The sequence below is a fragment of the Perca flavescens genome, chromosome 4 (genome assembly GCF_004354835.1).
Source record: "Perca flavescens isolate YP-PL-M2 chromosome 4, PFLA_1.0, whole genome shotgun sequence".
Lineage (NCBI taxonomy): Eukaryota > Metazoa > Chordata > Actinopteri > Perciformes > Percidae > Perca > Perca flavescens.
In genome coordinates, this window is record NC_041334.1 from 37,077,865 (window position 1) to 37,105,603 (window position 27,739).

At 40.3% G+C, this 27,739-nt stretch overlaps 2 protein-coding genes across 4 annotated transcripts; one reads left to right on the plus strand and one right to left on the minus strand.

Annotated features, from left to right (window-relative positions):
• Positions 1-4,980: 4,980 nt before the first annotated feature.
• LOC114553891 (bactericidal permeability-increasing protein) lies at positions 4,981-13,417 on the plus strand. The gene is made up of 16 exons (XM_028575331.1): positions 4,981-5,292; positions 7,095-7,202; positions 7,292-7,406; positions 7,500-7,631; positions 7,722-7,877; positions 7,996-8,059; positions 9,088-9,148; positions 9,229-9,320; positions 9,419-9,595; positions 9,680-9,739; positions 9,819-9,986; positions 10,612-10,679; positions 10,785-10,827; positions 10,909-10,972; positions 12,418-12,494; positions 12,596-13,417. The coding sequence occupies exons 2-16, from the start codon at positions 7,100-7,102 to the stop codon at positions 12,635-12,637; spliced, it is 1,422 nt and encodes a 473-aa protein (XP_028431132.1). The 5' UTR covers positions 4,981-5,292; positions 7,095-7,099; the 3' UTR covers positions 12,638-13,417.
• cdk5rap1 (CDK5 regulatory subunit associated protein 1) lies at positions 7,051-27,500 on the minus strand. Of its 3 annotated transcripts, none has more exons than XM_028575330.1 (14): positions 26,306-27,500; positions 26,117-26,220; positions 26,002-26,036; positions 24,351-24,451; positions 24,043-24,253; positions 23,296-23,416; positions 22,237-22,467; positions 21,438-21,535; positions 21,253-21,308; positions 19,651-19,781; positions 19,375-19,524; positions 16,758-16,898; positions 14,950-15,108; positions 7,051-7,593 (listed from the first exon to the last, which is right to left on the minus strand). In XM_028575330.1, exons 1-13 carry the CDS (start codon positions 26,592-26,594, stop codon positions 14,959-14,961), a joined length of 1,818 nt encoding a protein of 605 aa, XP_028431131.1. In that variant the 5' UTR covers positions 26,595-27,500; the 3' UTR covers positions 7,051-7,593; positions 14,950-14,958. The 3 variants fall into 3 exon arrangements, with proteins under 3 accessions (XP_028431131.1, XP_028431130.1, XP_028431129.1); XM_028575329.1 differs by having other exon boundaries at positions 7,051-7,604; XM_028575328.1 differs by lacking the exon at positions 7,051-7,593 and having other exon boundaries at positions 14,735-15,108.
• Between the last annotated feature and the right edge of the window lie 239 nt (positions 27,501-27,739).

A 27,739-nucleotide genomic window follows, 5' to 3' on the forward strand; every position in this document is an offset into this window, starting at 1 on the left:
ATAAAACTCACTTGTTTATTTATTTAAATATATGGATTTCTGGAAAGCAAAAAAAATGTTTTAATCGTTTTTTCAAGGTCTGCCTCTTTTTTTCTCCCATTGCTATATGTCAATATTTGAACTGGGTCAGAAGGCAAACAGATTATTAATGTGTTTTGCATCCAGATTCTGCCCAGCCCTATTATAGACTATATATAGGACTATATATGAGTATAAAATATTCATCACTCTTCGGGCCCATAAATCAGCTTATTCTGTGTGTGCTCATAAGCTCTACATTCAACACTTTGACAATATCATACAGTATGTTTGAGTATTGCACTTTGGAAAGGTAGTTTGGTCATTCTTCTTTTACAATAATCTCTATAGTTTTTTTTTTTCATATGTATAACAGACAGTGATTATTATTATTACCTTAAAATAATTATAAGACCTTAAAGGTCTTTCTGGAATGGCGAGTGTGCTGTGAAATGTGTTTCAAATTAAGTAAATGAATAAGACATCATAAAATAGATACAGACATTTATGTAATAACATATTTATAAAATAACCATGAAGTTATGAAATGATTCAATAAATTGAAAAACTCATTATAATAGAACATTTCATCATGCCTCCTCGCATTATTAATGCATGTCATTTCGTATTTCATTCCAGCAGTTTGTAATTTCAATTTTTTTTTTTCCAAAGTCTGTTTATTTCACAACATCACTTTTCATCATAAAGTCTTCTTCTGTCATAATGTCTTATTTATTTCATTCGGAATGATTTGGGTCCCCACACGAATGAAATGAGAACACCCCACACAGGGTGCAACTTAGATTAGACTTCTCCTCGCACACTCCACTTTGACCGAAATACAATTCCAGTGTGAGTTTCAACTCATTTGGACAATACCTTTCCCATTTTCAACTCAAAACTGGGAAATTAGTATGACTTTATTGCCAAAGAAATAGTGTTTTTTTGGAGGTGAAAAAAAAACCTGTAAAAGGCCTCGTGGCAAAGGTTAGCGAAATAAAAAGGATCTTTGTTTTAAGGACAGTGTGGAGTTCCCTGAGGGACACGAATCAAAATATTAGGGGGATTTTCTTGGCAGATTCTGGAAAAGCCGGCAGCAGTTGTGATTGCTTTTTCCTAATAACACGCTGTATTAGAAACAGTATGATATTATATTCATCTGCTGAGTCAAGATGTACATCTGAACTGTTGTAGCGGTGCTGCCATTTAAGCTTTATTTTTCTGCCTTTATTAGATAGGAAAGCTGAGATATGAAAGGGGAGAGAGGGGGGGGGAAGACATGCAGGAAAAATGTCACAGGTCGGACTCGAACCCTGGAGGAATAAGCCTCTGCATATTTGCACCCGCTCTACCAACTGAGCTAACCGGCCACACCATTTACAGTTTTTTCCAATTGCTAAAACACAATTTTGCAAACTAGGCTGGTTTTATCAAAATACTTAACACAATTCACAAAACCACACACCCAAACTGCAAAATATCTCTCATATATATATATATATCCTGCAAAATGAAGTACTGCAACCTACACTACATATGGCATTATCAAAATCAAACTTTTGCACCACATGGCGCTCACTTCATTCATTTTACCAGTTTTTTGTCTAACCAAGTAAACACTGTTGGGCATAATGAAAAGCACTCTCATCTTTAGTGTGCTTTGTCATAATACTAAAATAGTTCAAATTGTAGAAAATTCTTCAGATTGTTCACGTGCACAGAAATATTTGCAGATACACACACACACACACACACACACACACACACACACACACACATACTATTGAAACATTTTTATTTTTTATTTTTCACCAAAAGAAAATTGCAGAAAAAAATGTGCAGAAAAAATATATATAAAAAAAGAGGCATCATAGTGCTTACTTCCTGATTAAAGTGGTAACAATGAACCATTGAGGTGATTGGCCAGGTGGCACATATATTGGTCAATTAGCATGTAGTGTCATTTTGAATGGCAGTGTTTTGAAATGGCAAACGTGACTTTATGTCAGATTGTTGTGTCTTATGCAGAGAATCGTGTTCAGTTGCAAAATGTGTGTAAAACAGAAAATGTGTTTTTGGACTTTTGGAGACTTGAGAAGAGGTTTTGCTCTCTGTGTGTCAGTTTAAATAATTGTGCTATGCATGACGTCATTTTAGTGTGTTAGCAATTGGAAAAAACTGTAAGCAAGTTTGATGGCCTGGATTTTTATCTTGACATATGGCGACAGGGCGATGCCATACAGCCTTCTGCCTCAGAGGGGCAGGAGTGCACCACTACTACGTTTGAAAAAAAAAATGATTCAGGAGAAACATCAGCGTGATCTTCATGTGTGGCATTACCGTGGAAACCCTACATGACATGTCAGTAACCCATTCAGATAATGGAAATGACAGCAGTAGCTACACACAAGGGACATGTAGAGCCACATGCTGGGAAACATCCAGTATAGTTTATAAAAACGGTACACTGCACACAACATATATAAACAGACATTTTTGTCTCATGTTAGTAATTTCAAATTTTTAAGCGTTTTCATTTTTATTTCTATTTGTATTTTATTTCTTTACTGCTTTTTTTTATTTTACTGTTACTTTACTGTTTTTATCATGTGAAACACTTTGTGACTTTGTCTGTAAAAGGTGCTATATCAAATAAACGTATTCTTCTTCTTATATTATTATTAAAACCTTTTTGATTCATTTCCCACAGAATATTTAAAAGGTCGGATTGTAGCGATCGCACAAATTCAGAACCCATAATTAAAATTTAGTCATGAGCCACTACAAACCTCACAGTCTTCCCTGTTCTTCACACTGTGTGTGTGTGTGTGTAGGTAGAATTAGTTACTGTAAACATGCTGGTAAAGACAAAAAGGAAAAAGGCTCTATGTGTGGACAGCCTGGAGGCAGCAGCAGAGGAGAACATAACGATAAAACTAAACTCTGTGTGAACTCGTCCACGGACGACACTTCCACCTCCCCTGGAGCTGCAGAGCATCTTCAGCCTCGGTTTCAGGGGAAAGAGAGAGAGAGAGAGAGACCAAAAGGTGCCTGAAGTGTACATTACTTTTTAATTGAACACTTTAATGAATCCTTGTCACATTCATTTATTAGATATTTCGTGATCATTTTAGCCTGTTGTGTATTTCCAGAATGTGGTGTGGATCATTCATCGCGACCTGATTCTCACATATTACTGCTTGACAGATCATTTATGCTACCGCACAAACTGACGTTCTTTTTAAAGCTATTGTCGTCCAATTTATTATATTTAATATCCAATTCCCTAGCAAGCTCAGTTTTTGAACCATTTTTTAAATCCTGGAACCTTTTTATCCTTAACTGTACGGAGGAACGGTAATGCTAACCATTACCATAACCACAACATAGGACATTCTTTTTCTTTTAAAGATTATTTTTTGGGGCATTTTAGGCCTTTATTTATACAGGACAGCTGAAGACATGAAATGGGGGAGACAGAAGGGGAATGACATGCAGCAACTATGAGAAGGATCACACGGTTAAATAGCAGAAGAAGCAGAAATATGATAAATACACAGTTCTAGTTCCTTTTTCTAATAATGTATATTTTCTATTCCTATATTCAACTGAGGTGTTATGGTGCAGGGTTAGCTAAACTGACTGGGGAGCTGCCTGCACTCCAGATGAATTCTTTAAAGGTCCCATGAAAATGTCACTTTATGAGGTTTTTTAACATTAATATGAGTTCCCCCAGCCTGCCTATGGTCCCCCAGTGGCTAGAAATGGTGATAGGTGTAAACCGAGCCCTGGGTATCCTGCTCTGCCTTTGAGAAAATGAAAGCTCAGATGGGCCGATCTGGAATCTTCTCCTTATGAGGTCATAAGGGGAAAGGTTACCTCCCCTTTCTCTGCTTTGCCCACCCAGAGAATTTGGCCCATCCATGAGAAAGAGAGAGACATCATGGCTTTCAAACGAGCAAAGTGGCAGTTGGTCAAGGCCAACACAGAAATGGCACATCCTAAGGAAAGCTCATTGTGGGACTGGCTCTAGTGGCTGAGACTTCAGATACAGTATTAGGGGACCACTAAGGTCTATATAAAAGAGACTTCAGATACAGTATTAGAGGACCACTAAGGTCTATATAAAAGACTTCAGATACAGTATTAGAGGACCACTAAGGTCTATATAAAAGACTTCAGATACAGTATTAGGGGACCACTAAGGTCTGTATAAAAGAGACTTCAGATACAGTATTAGGGGACCACTAAGGTCTATATAAAAGAGACTTCAGATACAGTATTAGGGGACCACTAAGGTCTATATAAAAGAGACTTCAGATACAGTATTAGGGGACCACTAAGGTCTATATAAAAGAGACTTCAGATACAGTATTAGGGGACCACTAAGGTCTATATAAAAGAGACTTCAGATACAGTATTAGGGGACCACTAAGGTCTATATAAAAGAGACTTCAGATACAGTATTAGGGGACCACTAAGGCTTATATAAAAGAGACTTCAGATACAGTATTAGGGGACCACTAAGGTCTGTATAAAAGAGACCTCAGATACAGTATTAGGGGACCACTAAGGTCTATATAAAAGAGACTTCAGATACAGTATTAGGGGACCACTAAGGTCTGTATAAAAGAGACTTCAGATACAGTATTAGGGGACCACTAAGGTCTATATAAAAGAGACTTCAGATACAGTATTAGGGGACCACTAAGGTCTATATAAAAGAGACTTCAGATACAGTATTAGGGGACCACTAAGGTCTATATAAAAGAGACTTCAGATACAGTATTAGGGGACCACTAAGGTCTATATAAAAGCATCCAAAGAGCACCATGTCATGGGACCTTTAAAAGTGTCTCGTTTGTGCTCATGCGTTATCTTACTGCCTCGCCTTGCCTTGCCGGAAACTGACACAAGGAAGTAAATTTAGTTTCAACAGTGCAGGAGAAGACAAATATGCAAAGACAAAAAGCTGTCCAAAAGCACATCAAGCTTTTAGAACTGTAGCTTTCAGAGATCGTTTCCTATGCAGATGACACTCAGATAGGAGCTGTTGGTATTTAGTGATGTTGAAGAGATTATAAGAGAGCAGGACAGCGAAGCACTGAAGATGCCAAGTCTGCTTCTTGTTGCTTTATCTGGGGTAGTCCCCTTAGCCAAATCTAGTTCTTGATTGAGTAAGTGAATTACAGGCCACGCGCCTCCCTTCCCCTTTCACTCTGCCGCTCAGCAGTCCAACCGACACATCAGGAGAAACCTGACAAACTGCTTCAGGTAAGAGCGGTTGGATTTTCACTGTATGGGCAACTTTGTCCACATATAGTCTGGATATTTAGACTTACGTTTGTTCTCAAGGCTTAATCTTTCTAATGGTGGTCCATTTAAACCCACTGCGTTAACCTCAGTGGGTTTAAACTGTCAGTGTGTTCTTTTGATTTTGATTCATTTGGTGGAAAAGATGTGCTTTTTCACCTCTGTTTCAGCAGCAGTGTTAAGCCTATTTGTTGAAGAGTACGATAAGAGGCTGCACCTGTACATTACAGGTGTCGCTATTGTTTTGGGATGTACCCACATTTACATGAAATATAACTACTTTCAGAATGAAGTGCTGATGTCTTAGTATGTGAAGTCAGAGATGGTGAGTGTTTTTGATTTCCAGTAGTGAATCATGGTTTCTCTTTGATAAGCAGCTCTTCTATATACCATGTTTACGTAGTTTTATTTTTTTGTTGTTGATGAAAACGCACCTTTTCCTTCTACTCTTCTGACCCACATGGAAACTTCCACTGGTAGTCACATGCTTTGCATTTTGTCAGTTCAGTCTCTCTATATCATTCAGTCTGTTCACGAACATGTTCAGAGCCTAAAGCTGTTCATTTGAACATGCAACATACTAAAGTTCAAGCAACGTCACAGGCACAAAAAAAGGGCACAATATTGTAAAAATTGTTCTTTCTTCCTTAACTGATGGAGCTCCTGATTTAAAAAAAAAAAAAACAGCATGTTCAAGCCATATTTGCTGACACTGAAATGTTGCAATTGTGTCTTGAAATGCAATGACCAGATTGTTCCAAAAAATGAATATTACGTGTGTAAAATCTTTCCACACGGATTAAAATATCCCTTTTCAAAATGGACGAAAATGGCGGACTGGGCCTTTATTTTCAGCCTAATTTAATAAAGTCTGGCTTGCCTGCTGACTTATCAGGGTCATGTGGTTTCCTCTACAGCACTCTGATAGTCAGCTCTTTCACAGACCCCCCAACACAAGGCTGGGGTGGAAAGTACATTTAGTACAATTTAGTTTGATCTTTAATTGATTTTTGCCGGGGTTTTATGCTACTGTATACTTCTACTGCACCACATTCAACGGGAACAAATGAAATACTAAACTTTTTAATACATGAAATGTATTTGCAGTGGAGTTACTTTTCAGATTAAGATTTATATATTTAAAAACATATAAGTTTATTAAATACAATATATTTTTAAAAGTTAAATCAGTGATTTCCAAACTATACGGCTAGAAACAACTGTGTGGGGCCCCTTCAGATGTTAATAAATTGTTATCATATATGCTAGTCACAGGACCAATTTTGTCTGTGGTACGAGTACTTGTACTTTATATACCAGAAGTATATTTTGTTGATGATACTATTTTGGATTTTGGATGCAGGGCGTTGTGATGAAGTATTTTTACTTTAATATATTGGTCTATTTACTTGAAGTAAAGAATCTTCCACAAATTTGACCTCACTTTTTACTTTTTTTTTTACATTTTAAAATTATCTGAAAAATGACTAAAGAGCTACACATGCAAACTATATTTTAGATTGTCTTGATCATGAAGAGTAAGAACATTTTGACAGTTATTTAAAAAATAAGGGGCTTTAAGAAGAAGCCACTGACCTAAGCAATGTACGATTAGAACTGTCTCCTATGAATGGGATATATCAGTAAATACGAAACCAATCATACAGCTAAGCTGCTCTAAAAGAGGAAGCTTCGTGCTTCCTAGAAATTCCATGCAGAACAGCAAACATGTCACCCACATTGTCCTTTTAATTTCCCAACAGTCAAGATGTTCCTGTGCTGTTGGCTGGCTCTGGTGGCTTTAATCCCTATGACATTAGGCACCAATCCTGGGGTAGAGGTCAAGCTAACAGAAAAAGGCCTGGAATATGGTAAGCGTGCGGCACATTTGTACTCTTTCATTTGAAAAAGCACCGACGTCTCCAGAATTTCATCATCAAATTCCCTTGCATTTTGTTAGGCAGACAACTGGGGATGACTTCGATCCTGCAGAAACTCAAAACCATCAAAGTCCCAGATATTTCAGGGTCACAGGAGGTGCCTCCCATTGGCAATGTCGAGTACAGCCTGTCAAAGTAATGCACCAGTTTTTATCCAACACCGCTGTAAATGATATAGCAAACTGGGATCCCAAGTGCCTTTACGAACATGCACGCTGTCTCTTCCAGTATGCAAATAGTGGATGTGGGATTACCGAAGTCTGGGCTGGATTTGGTGCCAGGGACTGGTGTCAGACTGTCCATTGGTAACGCCTTCATCCATCTGCAGGGAAACTGGAGGGTCAAATACATCAAAATAATGTGAGTGAGAAAAGATTTCTCCCTAATACAGTATAGTTCAATCCATTTTGTGACCTTTCTGCTGCAGCAATGACTCCTCTCTGTTAACAGAAAGGACAGCGGCTCTTTTGATTTGAATGTCAACGATCTCGCTATCACTACAAGTATCGCCATTAAGAGCGACGAGACGGGCCGACCGGTGGTCAGTAGTGTCAGCTGTGCGGCCACTGTGGGCAGTGCGAGCATCAGATTCCACGGTGGAGCCAGGTAAAAGAAAGCCTGCTGGGCACGTCTTGTGAACCCATGTGAGGGAAGTGAAAGCAAGGCTTTTGTTCATGCTTGACATGTTGCATACTCTAATTCCTGCGAGTGCTTTTCGTTTTAGCTGGCTGTACAATCTCTTCACAGACTTCATTGATAAGGCTTTACGAAATGCACTGCAGAAACAGGTGAGGGTAAACCAGACCAACCAGTTTCTGATCCTCCTAAATGCAGCCAAAAGTTCCTCTTTGTTCCTTTTTTTTTGTACACATTGTTAGTTAAGTGCGGTGGTTCCCAACCTAGCGTCGAGCCCCACCCAAAGGGTCACAAGACAAATCGGTGGGGCCTTGAGATGATTATTGGGGGAGGAAAGAAGATAACACAAAGTTCCAATACTTTCCTCTAATCTTGGAATTTTGTGAAATATTGGATAATTTTACCTCTTTGGACCTTGAACAGTTATTTAAATGAAACAATCCAAGAAGTTTAGAGGGAAAATCAGCCTTTGGTAGAACTGCTAACAACTTATAGACATCCAATTATACTGTATAAGAAGTTACAAGCCAAAGGGGTTGGAAACCACTGGTTTAATCTATAACAATGAGTGTGTTTTGTTACATATTTATATATATATAACATAACGATAGCTATTAGATAACTGTAGTGGAGAAAAAGTACATAGAAAATGACAATAAGTGCATGTGCACAGTGGTGCAGAGTTGTGCAAACAATCATCTCTAGTGTTAATGGATGGTTCCAGTTTGTTGGAGAGTTGATTGGATCCTTATAAACTCACTCGGCATGTGCATTTAACTCGCAGTTAGATGCAACCTTTAAATCTAGGATGTTTTGTGAATATAGCCACTTGGAAAATATAACTGATATGAAGTTCTCACAGAGTGCAAAGAAACTGCAATCTTTCAGACCTGACAGAAAAAAATCAGTCAATATGTCCATTTAGACTTTCGTGTAAATTCAATAACAATAAACTAGACTTCGTCACAAAATAGTGGTAATTGTGAATTAAAACTTTCTTTTAAAGGAAGTTATTCCTCTGCTGTATGTTTACTGATACCAGTTGTAGTCTAACGTGCTCTGTATTAATATTGGGGGTCTTTTAAGAATTGTTGTCTCTAATCAAAACTCACTGTGTAACACCAAGTCTGTTTTGGAGTCGGGGACTGGATTTTTTTTTCTGGTCTTTTTGTTGTTGCAGATCTGCCCTCTGGTGGCCGATGCAGTATCTGATTTGAACCCTCACTTGAAAACTCTCAATGGTAACACATCACATTTCGGTCAAATAATTGGATGTTTCATTAATGTTGAATGTATGAAGAGACTTTCTACCTTACTGCAGTTGTAGCCAAGGTGGACCAGTATGCAGAGATTGAATATTCCATGGTGTCATCACCCACAGTGTCAAATTCTTCTATAGACTTGAGCTTGAAGGTAAAGAAGTGTATATCATTTTAAATATCTGAATCCTCAGCCTGGTTCTAAATAAGACGATAGTCATTGTCACGTCCCAACTATTCTGACTCATTTAGGGCGAATTTTACAACATTGGGAAGCATCAGGAGCCTCCGTTCTCCCCCGCAGCCTTTTCCCTGCCGCCCCAGATCAACAACATGTTGTACATCGGCGTGTCCGTCTTCACCACCAACTCTGCGGCCTTCGTCTACAACACAGCTGGAGCCCTCAGCCTGTACATCACTGATGATATGGTGAGCTGCATCCTCCCGATTCCCTCCGTGAATCTACTTTCATGACGTCACTGACCTACAACCTTTCTGGCTCTGTCACAACAGATCCCACAAGGCTCTCCCATCCGACTCAACACCAGAACGTTTGGAGCCTTCATCCCACAGGTAACGCAATCCATGGATTTTATAAGAAGTTTAGTCTTCGTTGGGAATTTTGTCAGCAATGTATCGGGTGTATTTTCAGATTGCCGCGCGTTTCCCGGGTCTGATGATGAAACTGCTGGTGAAGACGGTGAAATGTCCTGTCATCACTTTTGAACCCAACAACGTGACCATTCAGGCGACTGGCACGGTGACGGCCTACGCTATCCAAGCCAATGCCACACTTTCCCCTCTCTTTGTCCTAAACTTGGTAGGTTACACAGCTGACGTCCGGGGGCAGAGCTAGACGTTGTAAACATCTGGGGCTCAGCCCAAACCTAGGGGGGTCCGGGTCATGCGCCATTAACGGCAGCCATATGCACTATTTTCCAAACCATTTGATAATAGAATAGGTACAAATCTGTACATTATTTGGGGAAAACACGATAGAAGGAAAATAATCATCCTATTTCATTTTGAATTGTTGTCCAACTGTCGTCATCACTCTGAAACCAGAACACAACAAATGTTAAGGATGACTCATTTTCACTCCTGCCACCTATTTTTAAGTTAAATAACGTAGGTAGGGTAGGAATTTGGCGTAAGCGGCATTACTAATCTTGAACTCTATTTTTAGTATAGATAACAGAATGAATGTGATATTTCCCCAGTAATAGAACTTTGGCTCCGATGTTTTGCCGGTCCAATCAGAGAGACTGAGGGCAAATGACACAAATTTCAAGTTATTTTAAAAACCTAAAATATTCAGGGCTTTTGAGAAAACATTCGGGGCTGGAGCCCCAGAAGCCACCACCTCACTCAGCCCCTGCTGGCATGATAAAAAGCCATTTGTGCGGTTCAGAATAGGTAGCCTTCTCACCATACTGTCTTTGCAGGAGACCAGTGTCAGCGTACAACTGTTTGTCAGTGAAATGAGGCTGGCTGGAGCTGTCAACCTAAACAAGTGAGTTTCTAAAAAGTCACTACTTGTTCCAGCAAGAGAAAATTGGGACCAAAAGGTCCTTGTAAAAGATGAACGTCACAGTCTAATTTTGTCTAATTTGCACAGAATGGATGTGACCCTGGGGACAAGTTATGTGGGAGAGTTTCAGGTGAGAACTGCATTCTAACACGAGTCACAGTGTGCACCATCAGTACCAACATCACAAACTAACCCAAACCCTAACCTGCAGGTCAAATCCCTCGACAGCATCCTCCAAATGGTCATCAAAGTGGTAGTGATACCTAAAGTCAATGGTGAGTTCTTGGATTTTCAGTTTCCACTCTATATGAACTAGGTGCCGTGTCATGGGAGTTTATGGGGTCATTTGTTGGACTCTGATTTAAAAGTAGCAGTGTGCAGGATGTAGGTTGTAAGGGGATCTATTGGCAGGAACTGAATAGTCAACTGAAACTAAGAATCATGTTTTCGTTAGCTTAGAATGAACTTTTCATATTCATATCTACATAGAGAGAGGGTCCTCTTTAATAGAGTTTGCCATGTTTCTACAATAGCCCAGAACGGACAAACGAAAGAATGGCTCTAGAGAGGCCCCTGTACGTTCTTTAAATGCTTGGAAAGAGGAGAGGTATTCAGTTGGTTGCATACTACAACCTCACTGCTAGATGGTACCTAATTCTACACACTGCTCCTTTTCAGTTTCAAATCCAACTTCAGCAGTGTTCAACCCTTCCTGACCCATAATGATACAGAGAAGCTACCTCATGCCTTTATTTTAAAAACAGACTATACCAATGGTTCCCAAACTTTGCGATGTACCCTGGTCTATATCCTTTGTGTTCCACTTACGGGATTGCTCCGGTGCTGCAGGAAATTCCACCGGATGCATGTATTTTCCGTTTCCTTCCGCTTTCTTTGTGTTGGAATTATAAATTTGGTGGATTTATGTGGACTATTGTTGACTTTTCTTCAGATCTCTGCAGGGTAATTTGAGACAGCTAGCTACACTATCTGTCCAATCCGAGTTTTCTCTCGCACGACTATTTTGCAGCGGCTCTGTGCCGAGTTTAGCACCGCCCATGACTATTCTCTGATTGGTTTAAAGAAATGCCATTAAACCAGAGCATGTTTTCCTCCCATCCCCTGAATGCTATGTGGAGTAGCCAGACCCTCCTTCAGCGTGCTTTGGAGGAGGGTCTGGCAAAGCGAGACTAGATGTGCCGCTCCACAGGCCTATCACATTAGTAATTACATTTTTGTTTTTCATTAAAAAAAAAAAAGATACTTATCCTGGAACTATCAATGTTAGGGTTTCGTCTTCTTTCTGTAGATTGTTTTTCTGGTACATTTGTGCGGAAGCACATTATTCACGAAAGAAAAAGGTTACACTGTATTCTGTGAACCCTTTAGATTGTGAGACCTGACGAGGTATTTCAGCTTCATTGCCACTGCAAATTTGGTCCTGAAGGTTAACTACTCATTCCGAGTACAAATAAGCTGTACTGGCATCTTGTAATACGGAGAGCTTTCCCTGGCGGTGACAAGGCTAACCAGCATTGTGTGAACTTGTTTAGAAAGGGCTTGAATATAACGGATTATCATTTATATGTAAAAGTTCCACACTCTACCTTTATTATAAAACCTCTGCTTATTTTATAGCAGTTTATTTTATATAGCTATAATGTTTGCCACATTGGATTTTGGGAGTAGTTTATCTAAATGTATGCATTTTGCTTCATAGTTCAACTTGCAAAGGGATACCCACTTCCTACACTTGGAAAGATGAAGCTTGTGAACACTCAGCTTCAGGTCCTAAAGGTCAGAGACTGGATATCTTCTAGAAAAATTTTTGAGCTAGCTACATTTATTATATAAACAGGACCAATAACATATTATTACTGTGCTTTATTTTTCTCAAGGGCTATATGCTGATTGGGACGGATGTTCAGTTCATGGGCTGAACGGCATTTCTGGAAACTCCCAGAATTAATTTCATGCCGCCATGAAGACACGATCACAGCCAGAGTTCAACTACCTGAGGGAAAAAACTGAATGATGTACAAATATTACTTCTACCACGAGCCTGAGAAATGCAGATATCCTGTTTGCATTTGGATATAGTCTAATGTTTTTTTTTTATAATAGTTCTGTTCTTTATAAAAAGAGGTTTCATTTTCTTTTAAATGTAAACTCAGATCAGGTTTTTTTCTACATATTAAACGTAGATGGGAGCAGTGAACTTTTCCCAACAGTCGTGTCACAGGACAACAGGACACAGTCTGTAGGACAGGGTTTGCTGTTGTCACCACAATCAGCTTCTTTTTTTTTAAAATAACATGCTCCTTCCAAAGCAGATCACTCACGGCCCTTTATGCTGCTGACTTTAAGAAAAATCGTCTCCATTTCTGCCTATGTAGCTCACAGAGCGATTCTACAAATGTGCTGATCAGTGACATTTTTACTGCAGTTTGGAGAGAAGTGCCACAACATCAATCAAGCAACAGACAAAACTAATCAGTCGCAGTTAAATGTATCAAACAAACATTTATAGATTAGAATTTAGATCATCCAAACCAGTTTCAGCATCTTAAGCAGTTCAACATGTACATACTACATACTTAGTCCTGACTTAGTCTTGTATAAAGTACTTGAAACCAATACTTGAGTAACAGTAAAAGTATGACTTTGGTAGAAGTTAAAGTAACTTTTTAGAATATTAAAGTATCTGATGTTTACTGTACTTAAGTATCAAAAGTAATTTTCTGATATTAAATGTACTTAAAGGAACACACCACCGTTGAAATAGGGTTATTCACCGTCTCCCCTGGATGTAGATAGGCGGGCAAACGCATTTTTGTCTCAGTGCATGCGTTGTCTTAGTCCGGCAGCGCCGCCTCTAGCCTAGCTTAGCATAGTGAATGAAATCCTTTGCTTACCGTTTAGCATGTCGTGAGTAAAAGTGACCCAAAAAATAAATAAAAAAATAAATCTAGGGGAGACAGTGAATAACCCCATTTCAAAAAAAACGGTGGCGTGGTCCTTTAAGTATTAGGAGAAAAAGTAAAAAAAAAAAAAATGTGACTATGGCCATCACCACGGTCGTCGTGGGTGGTCATCGTCTGTTACCATGGCCGCAGAGCCAGCACCAGGTGCTTCCATGACGCTATTAGTCATTATGCTTCCATCTCTTCTGCTTTAGGTTGTTTTTTTTTTTGCTTTGCAACAAACGGACACTATGTCACAAACTGGAATGGAGCATTATCTTGCAATCTAGGAGCAACGATTAAATAAACCTTTTTTTCCAGTGTAACAACTTACTTCAGATTTTATTTTGTAGTAACGAGTAACTAAGACTGGTCTGAATCAAACTTGGACTTGGTCTGAATCAAACCTCCATCTCACGTCTTCAACTCGCTGACAAATACAAATACATCTAGACGTGCACACATCACTCCCGTTCTCTACACCCTACATCGGCACCCTGTGCGTTTCAGAATCGATTTTATGATTTTATTGTTTATTTCCAAGGCCTTATGTGGCCTGGCCACATTTGTCTGAGATCTTAACCCTGCGTGAGCACAACCGGTCCTTGTGGTCTTCAAATCAACTGGTTCTAGAAGTCCCGAGGTCCAGGTATAAACGGTGGGGCGATCTCCCCCGAGACTCTGGAACAAGTTACCCCCCAATATTCACACTATTACAGATGTGGCTCTTTTTAGGTCCGAACTCAAAACTTATTTGTTTAGAATGGCTTTTAATACATTGTAGTGGTGTGACTGTTTCCCTCTCCTCCTGTTTCTATGCAACCTTTTCTGATTTCACTGTTTTCTATGTTTCATCCTTTTTTATGATATGTTGTATGATTTTTTTTTTTACTCTGGGTTTCTGATGTGAAGCACTTTGGAAACCTTCTGGTTACTGTAATATATAATATATACTGCTATATAAATAAATGTTGATTGATTGATAAGACACTTAGGGGAAATGTAGTGGAGTTAAATTATACATTTTATTTAGGAAATGTAGTGGAGTAAAAGTAAAAATTTCCAGTTATATAAATAACAAAGTAAAGATACGTGAAAATTCTACTTAAGTACAGTAACAAAGTATTTGTACTTCGTTACATTACAACACCTGTCCTGACTGTAAAATGAGCATGTCCAATCCAGTCCAAAGTCAAAACAGCCTCCATGTGTCTTCAAAGTCATTCAAGAAAAGAAGGCATGTGTGCTAGTTTTTTTTCAGACAATAACAATGTTTCCTGCTGTGTCACCTGTGTCAATCAAGGGCATGTTTCAATCATGGTTGTGTCTGAGGCCACACGTTCACCAAGCTGGTGCCTTGGCAGGCTCTCGTAGTGCTGCGCTGTGCCTCTCAGGGAGCTGTGACTAAGGGCTCGGCCTTTCAGGCTCTGGGAGTTGGCCGACAATATCTAGATTTAAAAGACACAAAACATCAAACGACGAGTGATTAAATGATTAACTCTTTGAAGCAGATAATGCCTTGTAGCTCTGGACTGTGATGATTGTTAAAATGGCTGGCAGGAAGCTGTTTTTCCATGCTAGAATCTTTGAACTTGACCCATTTTTTTTTTAATGATGGTTTGTGTCACAACGAGACATGAGTCTGCCTACATCTGAACACCTGCGATGGAGTTTTCCTTTCAGGATGTGTATAAGAGACACTTCCAAACATGTTTCTGTACTCCATCTTTAAGTAAATGTTCCCAATATTTGAAAAAGAGCCTTAGAATTAACAGATTTTCAGGGCAACAGCAATAATAATATTTGAGATAACAATACATCAATTGTATTTATTTATTAACATTTAAAGCCCCTGGAAACTTGGCGTTTCTCTTTAACAAATATAGTTTATTAACACTTAATAACTCAGCTCATCTGCATCATTAGGACTGATTGCGTGTGGTTTGATCAGATTTAATTGACAGTGACCTGGGTACTGAATATAATACTTTTTAGGCACCGACCGAATTGCCTCTAAAGTGTTGATTATCAAAAAATGCCTCGTCATTCAATACCCAATTTCAATACCTGAACAGTAAATCTCATCAGCGTCAGGGAGCCAATAAGCACGCAGCATGTTTCTACCAAGACCTAATAATGTTTGTGATTGGCTGTCTAACGTTACACGTCGTAGAGACACGCAGGGAAAACTCTAAGTTACACTCAGAGACTGGGCTCACGTAGTAGGAGCTGAATAATAAATTGTGCCGTAATGTGTATCGTTTAGGAACCAGTATCAAAGTCACAGTATTGGTATCGAACATTTTTGAACGATACCCAGCCCTAGTGAACACCATTCAACTCCTCATCAGATTCTAATTCAAATGTTTCTAAATCCTGATTCAAGCCGAGACCGTCGGAATAAAGTTAATAAATGTTTCATGAAGATAATTATGTATTATCGATATTTAATCAGAAATTAGCCACAGGTTTGGATAGAACCATAACTTGGTCCGGATCCGGACAGCGGTCCACCACTTGGTGATGCCTGATATATACTAAGAAGCTGATTGAGAAAATGCTTTTTCAGGGCCTTTAAATGTGGTTATTGAGGAATTGTGACAAATATATTGTATGTACTGCAGTGAGCGGGACATTTTACAGATGAAAAATAAAGTTGTCAGTACTCTCTGCTGAAAATACTACGCAACAGTGGCAATGTTTCTAAATGACCCTAAACATATATTTGGCATTTCTGTATTGCAACATATGTATCAGCCAACATATACCAATATATATGTAATAAAGAACTATCTACTCATAACATCGGCAGTAATAAGTCAGGCTCTATTTCATTTTTTAAGATTATTTTTGGGCTTTTCCGCCTTTAATGAATAGGACAGCTAGGAGAGAAAGGGGAGAGAGAGGGTGGGGGGGGGGGAGACATGCAGGAAATTGTCACAGGTCGGATTCGAACCCTGGACCTCTGCGTCGAGGCATAAACCTCTATGTTTGTGTGCGCCTGCTCTACCCACTGAGCCAACCTGGCCACAGTCTGTCTCTATTTGAAAGAAGATTTTAAAATGGGATGACTCTTGAAAGATGTACCAGACCCTACCTTCACCAGCAGGTAGTCGCCAGCGTTGACTGATGCAGTATTGGATTCTGCAGGCTGAACAGCAACATCCTCTTTGGGGAAAATCACTCTCATATTGCCATCGGTTCTCCCACACAAGTCCTTGGCAGATCTTTTACTTTCCTGCATAAAACCGGGAACCAGAGATGAGCAGGGTTGCCTTCCTGCTCGGTTATGGTAACACATTACAGAGGTACAGAACTACTACTTTGGCATTTTTCAATCGATAGCTGTTGAGACATTTTGGAAACCACAAATGTGCACGTCATGGTGGTGCTAGAGCAGTGTTTCTCAACGGGGGCATTCAGAAGATGACGGGGGTGCTGGAAGCAATATTTTGGAAAGGGGGGCATTGAGGTGCCCTTGGGGGGGAAATTTGTTTGAAAGCTAGTTTAAACCAAAGATTCACAATAACAATACATGTTTACATTTTAAAATACTCAAAAAACAGTGGTCTGCAACATTAAAACCTGACAGTTCACGGCACTGCGACTGGACGAGACGGTGGATCATAACTCTTCTTCTCTCTGTGCTTGTCAGCTTTGTTTGGTGCAGCTCCGCGCTGCCTTCACGGAAACGGGACGTCAGAGCATCATCTTAAATGAGCTCTGTACTACGTGAAGCTGCGTTCAGATAAAAAAATAAATAAAATAAAATAAAAATAAAAAAGCTATCGCCGCGACGTCTTGTCGTGTTCTTCAAACCCCCCAATGTAGCACAAGTAGACTTTATATTTCACAGTATCGTCAGATCGTTTATAGAACACAGCGTTTCCTACTGCACTTGAAGGCAGCTTCATTTTACAGAGAAAGAGAGAAAGAAAAGAGACGAGTGATAGGTAACAACTGTGCTTTGTTGTTTGGCAAACATTTAGCTGTTCCCCAAACTCCCGGGCAGTTCAGGGCTCGTGTTTGGTGTTTTAAAACTGTCTTGTTAGAAGCAGTGATGAAACCGTTTGCTGTACGGGATTCTCACACATCCTCAAAACGCAACGCATGTAGGGTTGCTTTTCTCCAAAAGTTTCTTTCTGCCATTTACTCACAAGACAGGCGATAGCAAACCTAGACTCTTCTAACCTAGACTCTTCTAACCCAGACTCTTCTAACCCAGACTCTTCTAACCCAGACTCTTCTAAGCATCAACAAAGGGCTCTCACTAACTTTCAAAGGTTGTAAACTTATTTCCATTCTGCAGTAGGTGTCGTTCTTCAAGTCGTTTGTCATCACCAAAATACTTTTCTGTGTGTGTGTGTGTGTGTGTGTGTGTGTGTGTGTGTGTGTGTGTGTGTGTGTGTGTGTGTGTGTGATCCTTCTGATTTTACCCCTTGATAAGTGCCAGCTTGTTTTCCGTTGGAACAATTCAATTATAGATTTAGATTTGAAGGTTAAATTGCTAGCTGTTTCTGATTGGCTCCTGGTAGTGTTTGTAATAGTAATAATAATAATAATAATAATAATACTACATTTTATTTAAAAGCGCCTTTCATGACACCCAAGGTAACTTCACAAACAAAAAAGGACATTCAAATTATAGTCATCTTATAAAAAGGTGCTGAGGTTCACACCAGGGACATGCAGCAGGCCTTTTGATAATACCTAATTATAGTTTGAATGTTACATATCTAGTCGTTCTGATTGGCTGCTGTTATTTAAATTGAATTTTTTTTTAAACCTGTAAATATATATAATTTCTATTTACATGGCTTTTTTGATACCTGGGAAACTAATACATGTGTTGTTTGTCATTCAATCATATGATTTTTGATAACAATAGTAACAACAATAATAGGCCTAATATTAGGGTGTAATCATTAATATTCGTGGCAATTAGCCTACATATTATTTGATGGGGGCATTAGGGACCTGGATAATGGATAGGGGGGCAAAAGCTGGCACAAAAAAGGTTGAGAACCACTGCGCTAGAGGAAAAGTCAGGGGATCACTTGGATTCATCCTTTGGGCACCATCAATGATTGTGGAAATCCATCCAATAGTTGTTGAAATATTTCAGTCTAGCATGGCTAAAAACAATGAGAATATGATTATTACACCCATCTTCCATTTCAATTTTCTCAAAAATTGGCCAGGGCCATCTCAACCTAAGCTATCTTTAACACAGGTAGACGGTTCAGATAGGCAGCGGTATCTTTGTTGTCTGGATTTATTTTCAGAGGCAAATTAATAAAATATGTGTTGGGGCAAATGTTCTATTTTCATGTTTGATGTTTGATGATACACGTATGGCGGTTTTCCATTACATGGTACCTGCTCGACTCGCCTCGGCTCGACTTTTTTGGTTTTCCATTATGAAAAAAAGTCCCTGGTACTAGCTAACAGGTACTTTTTTTAGTATCACCTTCGTCGAGGTTCCAAGCAAGCTGAGGCAATACCGAAAGGTGACGTGAAAACCTGCAGACTACTGATTGGTCGGAGAGAATAGTCACTAATCACTGCGCCGAGTCAAGTCAAGCCGAGCCGAGCTGGTACTAGCAGTGGGTAAGCGCCATTATAGGTGTATGATATAAGTATAATATCCACTCATGCATATTCTAAACCAGAAATCCTTCGAAGGATGTGCCAGTCATGTGTGCAGTACTCACTCCCTCCACCAGGACAAGCTGCGTGCTGCCGATGAGAGCAGCGTTGACCCGCGCAGCTTCCTCTCTGAATACACCGATACACTCCTCCAGCCTCTGCTGCTTCACCTCAGCTGGCACGTCATCTTGTAGCCGATGGAAGGCGTGGGTTTTCTGAGTACGACAACACAAAAGAAATTAAAACTCGATCGCTTATGGGGCGACTGAAGAGAACGCGCAAAAATAACAGCTTGGATTCTGAAATACAGAAACGTACGTTACCGAGCCACAAGAGCTCACCTTTCTCATACTGTAGGCGAACAGGAATCCCACATTGTAGCCCACCTCTCTGATCAGAGACAGAGTCTGCTGCTGGTCGTCCTCCGTTTCACCACAGAAGCCTGAGATGAAGTCGCTGCTGAGACTCACCTCTGAAACACAGACAGGCCAATAGTGTTAAACACAGACCTAGAGCTGCAAAGATTAATCAATTTAATTGTCAACTATTAAAATTAATTGCCAACCATTCTGATAATCAATATAAAAAAAAGAGTGGATATTCTCCGATTCCAGCTTCTTAAATGTGAATATTTTGATTCAAAAGAAGCTGGACGCAGCAAAAAAAAACAAAAAAAACACCGCTGGCTAAACTATTTAAAAATGGCAGGCGCACATAAACAGAGGTTTATGCCTCGACGCAGAGGTCCAGGGTTTGAACCCGACCTGTGAGGATTTCCTGCATGTCTTAAGCTGAGCTGTCTGCATGCTCTTTCTTTTTGTCCTTTTCTCTTTTCTTAAATCCAAGTTTCTTTTATTGGCATGACCATGAATACAAGGTTTACAATACAAGTATAATAGGCTATTTCAGAATGTAGGTAAAAAATTACAACAAATGGTGGCCGGGTTGGTTCAGTGGGTAGAGCAGGCGCACATGTACTGAGAGGTTTATGCCTCGACACAGAGGTCCAGGGTTTGAACCCGACCTGTGAGGATTTCCTGCATGTCTTCCCCCTCTCTCTCTCCTTTCTCTCTTAGCTGTCCTATCAAAATTAAAAGGCGGAAAAAGCCCCAAAAATAATCTTAAAAAAAATAAATTAAAAAAACCCATCAAAGAAATGTACTAATAAGTTAAATAAGCAAAACCTTCAATAAACAATAAGAAACATTAGTCAACATAGACATGTCTGAAAAGGAGTAGGAAGAAGTATACACTTATTTAATCCTACCCCTTTTCCATAACTCCGTAATTAATTATTACACACTAAGTGACCAAAATCAAACACCCCCCCAATGTTGCGTGACAAACAGATGTATGCTGGGTCGAGATAAAAATGCTCACGGTGGATCCTGCTGTAGTGAATTTAAAGCTATACTGAGGAAGGTGGTTCCATGTTCATAGTTCATGATCAGTTGTATGCACAAGCTGAATAAAAGGGAATTTGTTGTTGACCTCCTTTTTTGTTTTCATCAAAGTACATTTTTACACAAGTAATGTTGCTTTTTAGGTGATTGAAATGCCTTAAAATTAACAATACTTTAGTTATTTTAAACTAGTATTTTGCCATCATTGCTAATTGTTTCCATTTGTGTGCATCCTTGTCCCAGATATGCTTGTTACTAACCTAGCTGGGGAGTTTACTCCCCGGAGTCCTTATGTTTTTTTTTTTGACTATATTGCCACTGTTCATCACACCCCCAACCGGCACCGTCAGACACCTCCTACCAAGAGCCTGGGTCTGTCCCAGGTTTCTTCCTAAAAGGAAGTTTATCCTCGGCTTTGTAAATTATATGGAGTATGGTCTAGACCTAGATCTGTAAAGTGTCTCGAGATAACTCTCTCTCGGATTTGATACTATAAATAAAATTGAATTGAATTAATTAAAAGTGCAAATTGAAACCTACCTGGGATAATTCTCTTGATGTTCTTTACAAGATCGAGATAGGCCTCTCTCGTGTAGCTGTACATTTTTAGAAGAAAACACATGCGGTTAGAACACTTGATGACATTTTAAGGGGCTTCACCAACACCTTTACAAACAGAAATGCTTTGACGATGTAGTTTGGAAAAAAGCATAGCGGTGTCTTACCCACGGCGCATTGCTTTGAGGACCGCACTGCTGCCACTTTGGGCCGGAAGGTGGATCTGCTTACAAATGTTCCCTCGCTCCGCAATCAGATGCAAAACCTGTAAACACCAGCACACAGAGCAGGTCAGGGAGTTAATAAAGGGAATCCTCCACAGAAAGTTCAACATGGCTTCATGACTTCGCCTAAACATACACGCCACTTTCCTAAAGCCAAATGGCGTGTTACCTGTACGCATTTTGAGCTATCCGGCTGTATATCTACGCTCCATACAGCGGACGGCAGTCTGCAACGTCACAGCGTAAACATACACGCCACGTGGCGTGTTATTGCGAGGCTACGGTTGGGATTAGGAAAAGAAGAACGGAGTTGGGTTTAAGAAAACTAAAAACGTTGAAAGGAAACACCACACGCGGGACACAAAGTCACACGCGGGACCCGATCCCCGGTCTCCTGGGTGAAAGTCCTGTGTTTGACCCATCCTCCCCCCTGACCAACCTACCTGCGTGGATTTTCACCCTTTCATGCTACTCGCTACGGCATCAATTCACACACAATTGCAAGGTAATGTAAGTCAATGGTGGCCAAACGGCGTTGATAAACACGCTAAAAAACGAGTACGCGTCTTGATAACACGCCAATAATGGCATACGACTTGGCGTGTCATACATACACCACTTCATGAGATCAGTCTGGAAAGTGGCAGACACTTCGCTTAACATCGATATATCTACACAGGGTTGTAATGAGATTCAGTGCCTTTGAGAATTTGTATTCAGCGGGGAAAGTGTCATCACGTACCTCATCAGGAAAATCCTTGGGATGAGGGGAGGTGAATCGGATCCTCATGTCGGGATCGATGCGGGACACTCGGTCCAGCAGGTCGGAGAAGCGCAGACCTCCCTGTTTGGTCCTGTAGACGGTCTTAAACCCCTGGCTGAGCTTGGTCACGTCGGAGCCACAGAACTGTTCTTCCGACGTGTCTCTGTAGCTGTTGACGTTCTGACCCAGCAAAGTCACCTCCTTCACACCCTGAAACATTCAACATTCACACACACACACACACACACACACGTCAGGGGGTACGTCCCAGCTGCGCTATCATTGTCGCGTAAAGCCCGCCTCAACGGTTGTGATTGGTGCCTCGATTTTGGGGACATTGGAAATGGGTTTGAATGAGGTCTTCGCCAGACTGACTTGCAGAGCTAATTTGCCGGAAGTTCGTCAGGGTTTACCCAGGCTATCCCTTTCTTCTCTCTGTCCCACCTTTCTTGCCGTACTAGTCAGGGAGACCTGGAATTATTTACCCATCATATACATTACCGTACGGCACAGACTTGCATTGATCGAACTTTTTAAAGCACCGCATGGACCAGCACCAGTGTATGTGTGACCTCCTCGATCCCTTGACCAATCACTGCTCTTCATTCCACGCTCCTAGGTAAAATCCATGATGTGGCATTTCCCATTGTGAGAAGAGTTTCCCCTTATTAGATTTCCCCTCCTCCATAGATTTTTTTTTAAACCCATTTTAAGACCGATCTCTTTCATTTAACCTTTTGACAGTCATCATAAGACATAACTGGTCCCACTGTTTTTATTACTTACCTGTTTTCTGTGCTACATGTCTGTTGTGTTTTATGATTTCACGAAAAACGGTGCTTTTATACATGTCTGTCTTGATTTTCATCATTTGTGTTTTTATCTGATTGTCTCATAATTGCCATACATTTCAGGTAGCAGTTTTCCCGAATTAGAGAAATACTTTGTGCCCTAGTAGTACTATTGGTGCAGGTCTACGTGTTATAAACAAGTGTTGGGATTTGACTGACACACTTTAGTGTTGAGGTTATAACTTGCCTGATCAGAGAGCACACGAACTTCATCAAGTATGGAGCTGACAGGTCGACTCCTCTCTTTGCCTCGGGTGAAGGGAACGATGCAGTAACTACACATGTTGTCACAGCCTCGCATGATGGACCTGCCGGCACAAAAGACGCACACAAAATCAGGCTGCAATATAAAAACACGGTGTTGCTGCAGAAAATGAAAGGTGGTGATGTGGAGGGTAGTCTCGCACTCGTCAGACCTTCCTCCACAGCGCTGCGGAGGAAGGTCTGGCTAGTCCACACAGCGTGGCATAGCATGGGCGAAAAACATGCTCTGGTTTATTGGCATTTCTTTAAACCAATCACAATTGTCTTGGGCGGCGTTAAGCACTTGAGGAAGTAACAGCGCCTCTGCTAAATAGCCTCGGGAAGGAACTTGTTTTGGTGGAACGTGTGTACGTTCAAAAGTAGTTTTAGTCGTGCAACAGAAAACTCAGATTGGACAGATGGTCTAACTAGCTGTCTGGATTTACCCTGCAGAGATCTGAGGAGCAGTTAACCATAGTCCTCACAAACCCACCAGTTTAAAATGTCAACACAAAGGAAGGGGAGGATAACGGACATCCGGTCGAATAGAGGGACATCTGGCGGGAATTTCCGGCGTCAATGGAGCTAACCCGAATATGAAACGTCGTCTGTATGGACTAGACTGGAGGGTTAAAAAAAAAAAAAAAAAGAAAAAAAACATAGTTGCTCGGTAAACAGTTTGCAAACTTACACAAAAGCGCTGTATCCATGAGGAGCATGGTGTACAGGCATGATGTCAGCATAGGTCTCCTCTAACGACAGCAGCACGTTGCTTGCCTGATGACCTCCGTCAGCTACGGTCAAGAGGCGAGGAAGGTCCCGGTAGGCGTCTGGACCAGCAAGAACATCTACAAGCTTCTCCCGCTCCAAAAGCTCTGTCTTTAGCCTTTCTGCCATGCATCCTAGATAAACAAACCCATGTATATATCTCCTTCTAGGCTCTGTATACAGTCAAATGTAAAAAAAAAAAAAAAAAAAAAAAAAAAAAAACTAACTTACCTAAAATCCCAATTTTCATTGGTGTGCGAGTCTTTAACCGTCTCTTCTTCATAGCCGTTAGTTGCTGTAGTCTATTCCAAATAGTTTGTTCAGCTTTTTCTCTGTTAAAAGAGAAGTCCGTCCATTAGTTGGTGCATCAGATTTACAGATGAAACTCGGAAAATTTGAATCTCATGCAAAAGCTCATTTATTTCAGTAATTCAACTTAAAAAGGTGAAACCAAGATATTATTATATACTGATTACATGCAAAGCGAAATATTTCAAGCCTTTATTTGTTATAATTGTGATGATTATGGCTGACCGCTTATGAAAACCCCAAATTCAAAATCTCAGAAAATTAGAATATTGTGAAAAGGTTCAATATTGTAGGCTCAAAGTGTCCCACTCTAATCAGCTAATTAATCCAAAAGCCCTGCAAAGGGTCCCTGAGCCTTTAAATGGTCTCTCAGTCTGGTTCAGTAGAATTCAGTCATGGGGAAGACTGCTGACCTGACAGTTGTGCATAAAACCATCATTGACACCCTCCACAAGGAGGGAAAGCCTCAAAAAGGTAATTGCAAAAGAAGTTGGATGTTCTCAAAGTGCTGTATATAGAAAGTTAAGTGGAAGGGAAAAGTGTGGAAGAAAAGGGTGCACAAGCAGCAGGGATGACCGCAGCCTGGAGAGGATTGTCAGGAAAAGGCCGTTCAAAAGTGTGGGGGAGCTTCACAAGGAGTGGCCTGAGGCTGGAGTTCGTGCATCAAGAGCCACCACACACAGACGGATCCTGGACATGGGCTTGTCAAGCCGCTCCTGAACAACAAACAACGTCAGAAGAGTCTTAACTGGGATAAACTGGTCTGTTGCTCAGTAGTCCAAAGTCCCCTTTTCTGATGAGAGCAAATTTTGCATCGTATTCAGAAACCAAGGTCCCAGAGTCTGGAGGAAGAATGGAGAGGCACACAATCCAAGATGCTTGAAGTCTAGTGTGAGGTTTCCACAGTCTGTGTTGATTTGGGGAGCCGTGTCATCTGCTGGTGTTGGTCCACTGTGCTTTATTAAGTCCAGAGTCAACGCGGCCGTCTACCAGGACATGTTAGAGCACTTCATGCTTCCTTCAGCAGAAAAGCTTTATGGAGACGCTGACTTCATTTTCCAGCAGGACTTGGCACCTGCCCACACTGCCAAAAGTACCAAAACCTGGTTCAATGGCCATGGGATTACTGTGCTCGATTGGCCAGCAACCTCATCAGTGCCACAGGGTGATAGCATCAGGCAGTAATTCATGCAAAAGGGGCACAAACCATTAATGCATGATTATACTTTTCAGAGGTATTGATTTCATGTAATATTCAAATTTTCTGAGATTTTGAATTTGGGGTTTTCATAAGCTGTAAGCCATAATCATCAAAATTATAAAAAATAAAGGCTTGAAATATCTCGCTTTGCATGTAATGAGTCTAAAATAATATATTAGTTTCATTCTTTTAAGTTGAATTACTGAAATAAATGAACTTTTGCACGATAGATGTAGATTGTGTGGTCTCATGGAAGCCTTAATGCCATAATGGCAATCCTAGGGAGTTAGGTTAAGCAATTGTAAAACTGTTTTTGAAGTTATTTTATTAAAATAAAAAAAAGTTTATTTTAAGGTTGTAACATTAATTTACCTTATGGAGCATGTTACCAGAAGGACAACGTCTGCCTGTAAGCACAAAGATTATTCTTTTCGGTTAACTGTTTTGACATAAATGGATGTTAAAATAGTTTAAAGCTCTTCTGTACCTCACTTAGGTCAACTGTGCGTTGATATCCCTTCCTCTGTAGTATGGACCAGGCTATCTCTGTGTCGTTTACATTCATTTGACATCCATAGGTTTCGAAATACACTGCAAAATTAACACAAAAACACCAATTTAGCAGTTGTCCAAACAATCCCAACTGACTTGGTGGCTGTCAGTGATGCAGACTAACCTTTCCTTGAATTCCCCATCTCCAAGTCCTGAGAACGATAACTATGTTCGTCGTAGTACTCTTCGTCTGCAGCATAAGTCTTATTAACGGACACTCCTTTGATGAAATCCTGAAAACTTGGACCGGAGGATATCTGGCTCTTGAACTTGTTTACAGTTGTCTTCCTCTCTCCTGGAGTCACACTAGTGTTAGCTAATTTAGAACAATATCTGGGTTGGATACACCTGAGAGGAGTCCAGCGTTGGGAAATGGTAAATAATGGTTTCCTGAGGTATTCCATGCTTAACATTATCTAACTTACACGACCAAAGGCTTAAGCAGCTACCTGTCGGATTTAGCTCTAAGGTTAACCGAGCAACCGTATGCCCTATTTAGCTACTTTCTAGTAGCTAACATTATGTCCCTTGTTTATCTCGTAAGTTACTGAATAAGTCACTGGCTGTGTCTCAAACCGCCTAGCTACTTGCACACTTCAAACACTTAGTTTTAAGTATATAGTGTAGATAACGCAAAAAGTCAGCGTAAGTGTTAGCTAGCGTTGGGTAAACAGCTCATTCAGATTCAGACGGGCACTCGTCATGTGGAGCCAGAGATGTCTCGTCATGTGGAGCCAGAGATGTCTTAATATGAAGAGGAGTATCTCCCCAGTCCAAAACCCGGGAAAAAGCACTGAGCTGTCAAACATTAGCAGGTTTGACATTATCCCGGATTCAGGTGCACGTGCGTAAAATATGTGCACTTACTTTCAGTAATTTTACTCAGACGTTCATTACAATGTTCTATTAAATACTGAAAGGAAGGCCATGACAGGAAAAAAAAGACAGTTAGCTAAGCACATACCAGGTAACATTAGTTAGAATGCTAGACTGCTAGATCGTGGCTACCGAACGTAGCTAACTTCTTTATAAACATTCTGTGAGCGTAACGAAACGACGTTGTAGTGAACAAATATGAGGCCACTCGCAGCACTAATCTACTTTATAATTGATTAAACATTAATATGTGACACACCTTATAAGTAATGAGATGTAACCTAACCCGAACATTGTCTTTTAAACTAACCCTTACGTTCGGTAACTGCGATCTAGCATCTACCCCAAGTGTCCAGCAAAGATGGAAGTAGACGACAGAGAATCATCTTGTGTCGTGATAATCCGTTAGCCAAAGATGTCCAGGGTACGCCCAGCTTTGCGGACCGTCTAAAAACCTTCTTGAGGTAAAACAACGTTCCGGATGTCGGCAAATTACCAAAATCTTGAATCAGTTTTAAAAAGCTGAACGCTTAGTGGTGATTGATACAGTTGACAGTTGTTTGTCCCGTTATGGTCCCAAACCCGGACCCACGGATGAGGGGTGCTGGGAGGGGTAGAGTGTGATAACATAAAAATAGATTTTTTTTAATTGTATAATTAACTTCTCATAGAAATGACCCCA

Excerpts from the sequence above, each read along its gene's own strand:
- LOC114553891 (XM_028575331.1), top strand. The coding sequence starts at position 7,100 with ATGTTCCTGTGCTGTTGGCTGGCTCTGGTGGCTTTAATCCCTATGACA. Across the intron at positions 7,878-7,995 it reads AGATTCCACGGTGGAGCCAG|CTGGCTGTACAATCTCTTCA; the intron begins GTAAAAGAAAGC and ends TTTTCGTTTTAG. Across the intron at positions 10,680-10,784 it reads GGAGCTGTCAACCTAAACAA|AATGGATGTGACCCTGGGGA; the intron begins GTGAGTTTCTAA and ends TAATTTGCACAG.
- cdk5rap1 (XM_028575330.1), bottom strand. The coding sequence starts at position 26,594 with ATGTTAAGCATGGAATACCTCAGGAAACCATTATTTACCATTTCCCAA. Across the intron at positions 23,417-24,042 it reads CATGGATACAGCGCTTTTGT|GTCCATCATGCGAGGCTGTG; the intron begins GTAAGTTTGCAA and ends TTGTGCCGGCAG. Across the intron at positions 19,782-21,252 it reads CATCAAGAGAATTATCCCAG|AGGTGAGTCTCAGCAGCGAC; the intron begins GTAGGTTTCAAT and ends TCTGTGTTTCAG.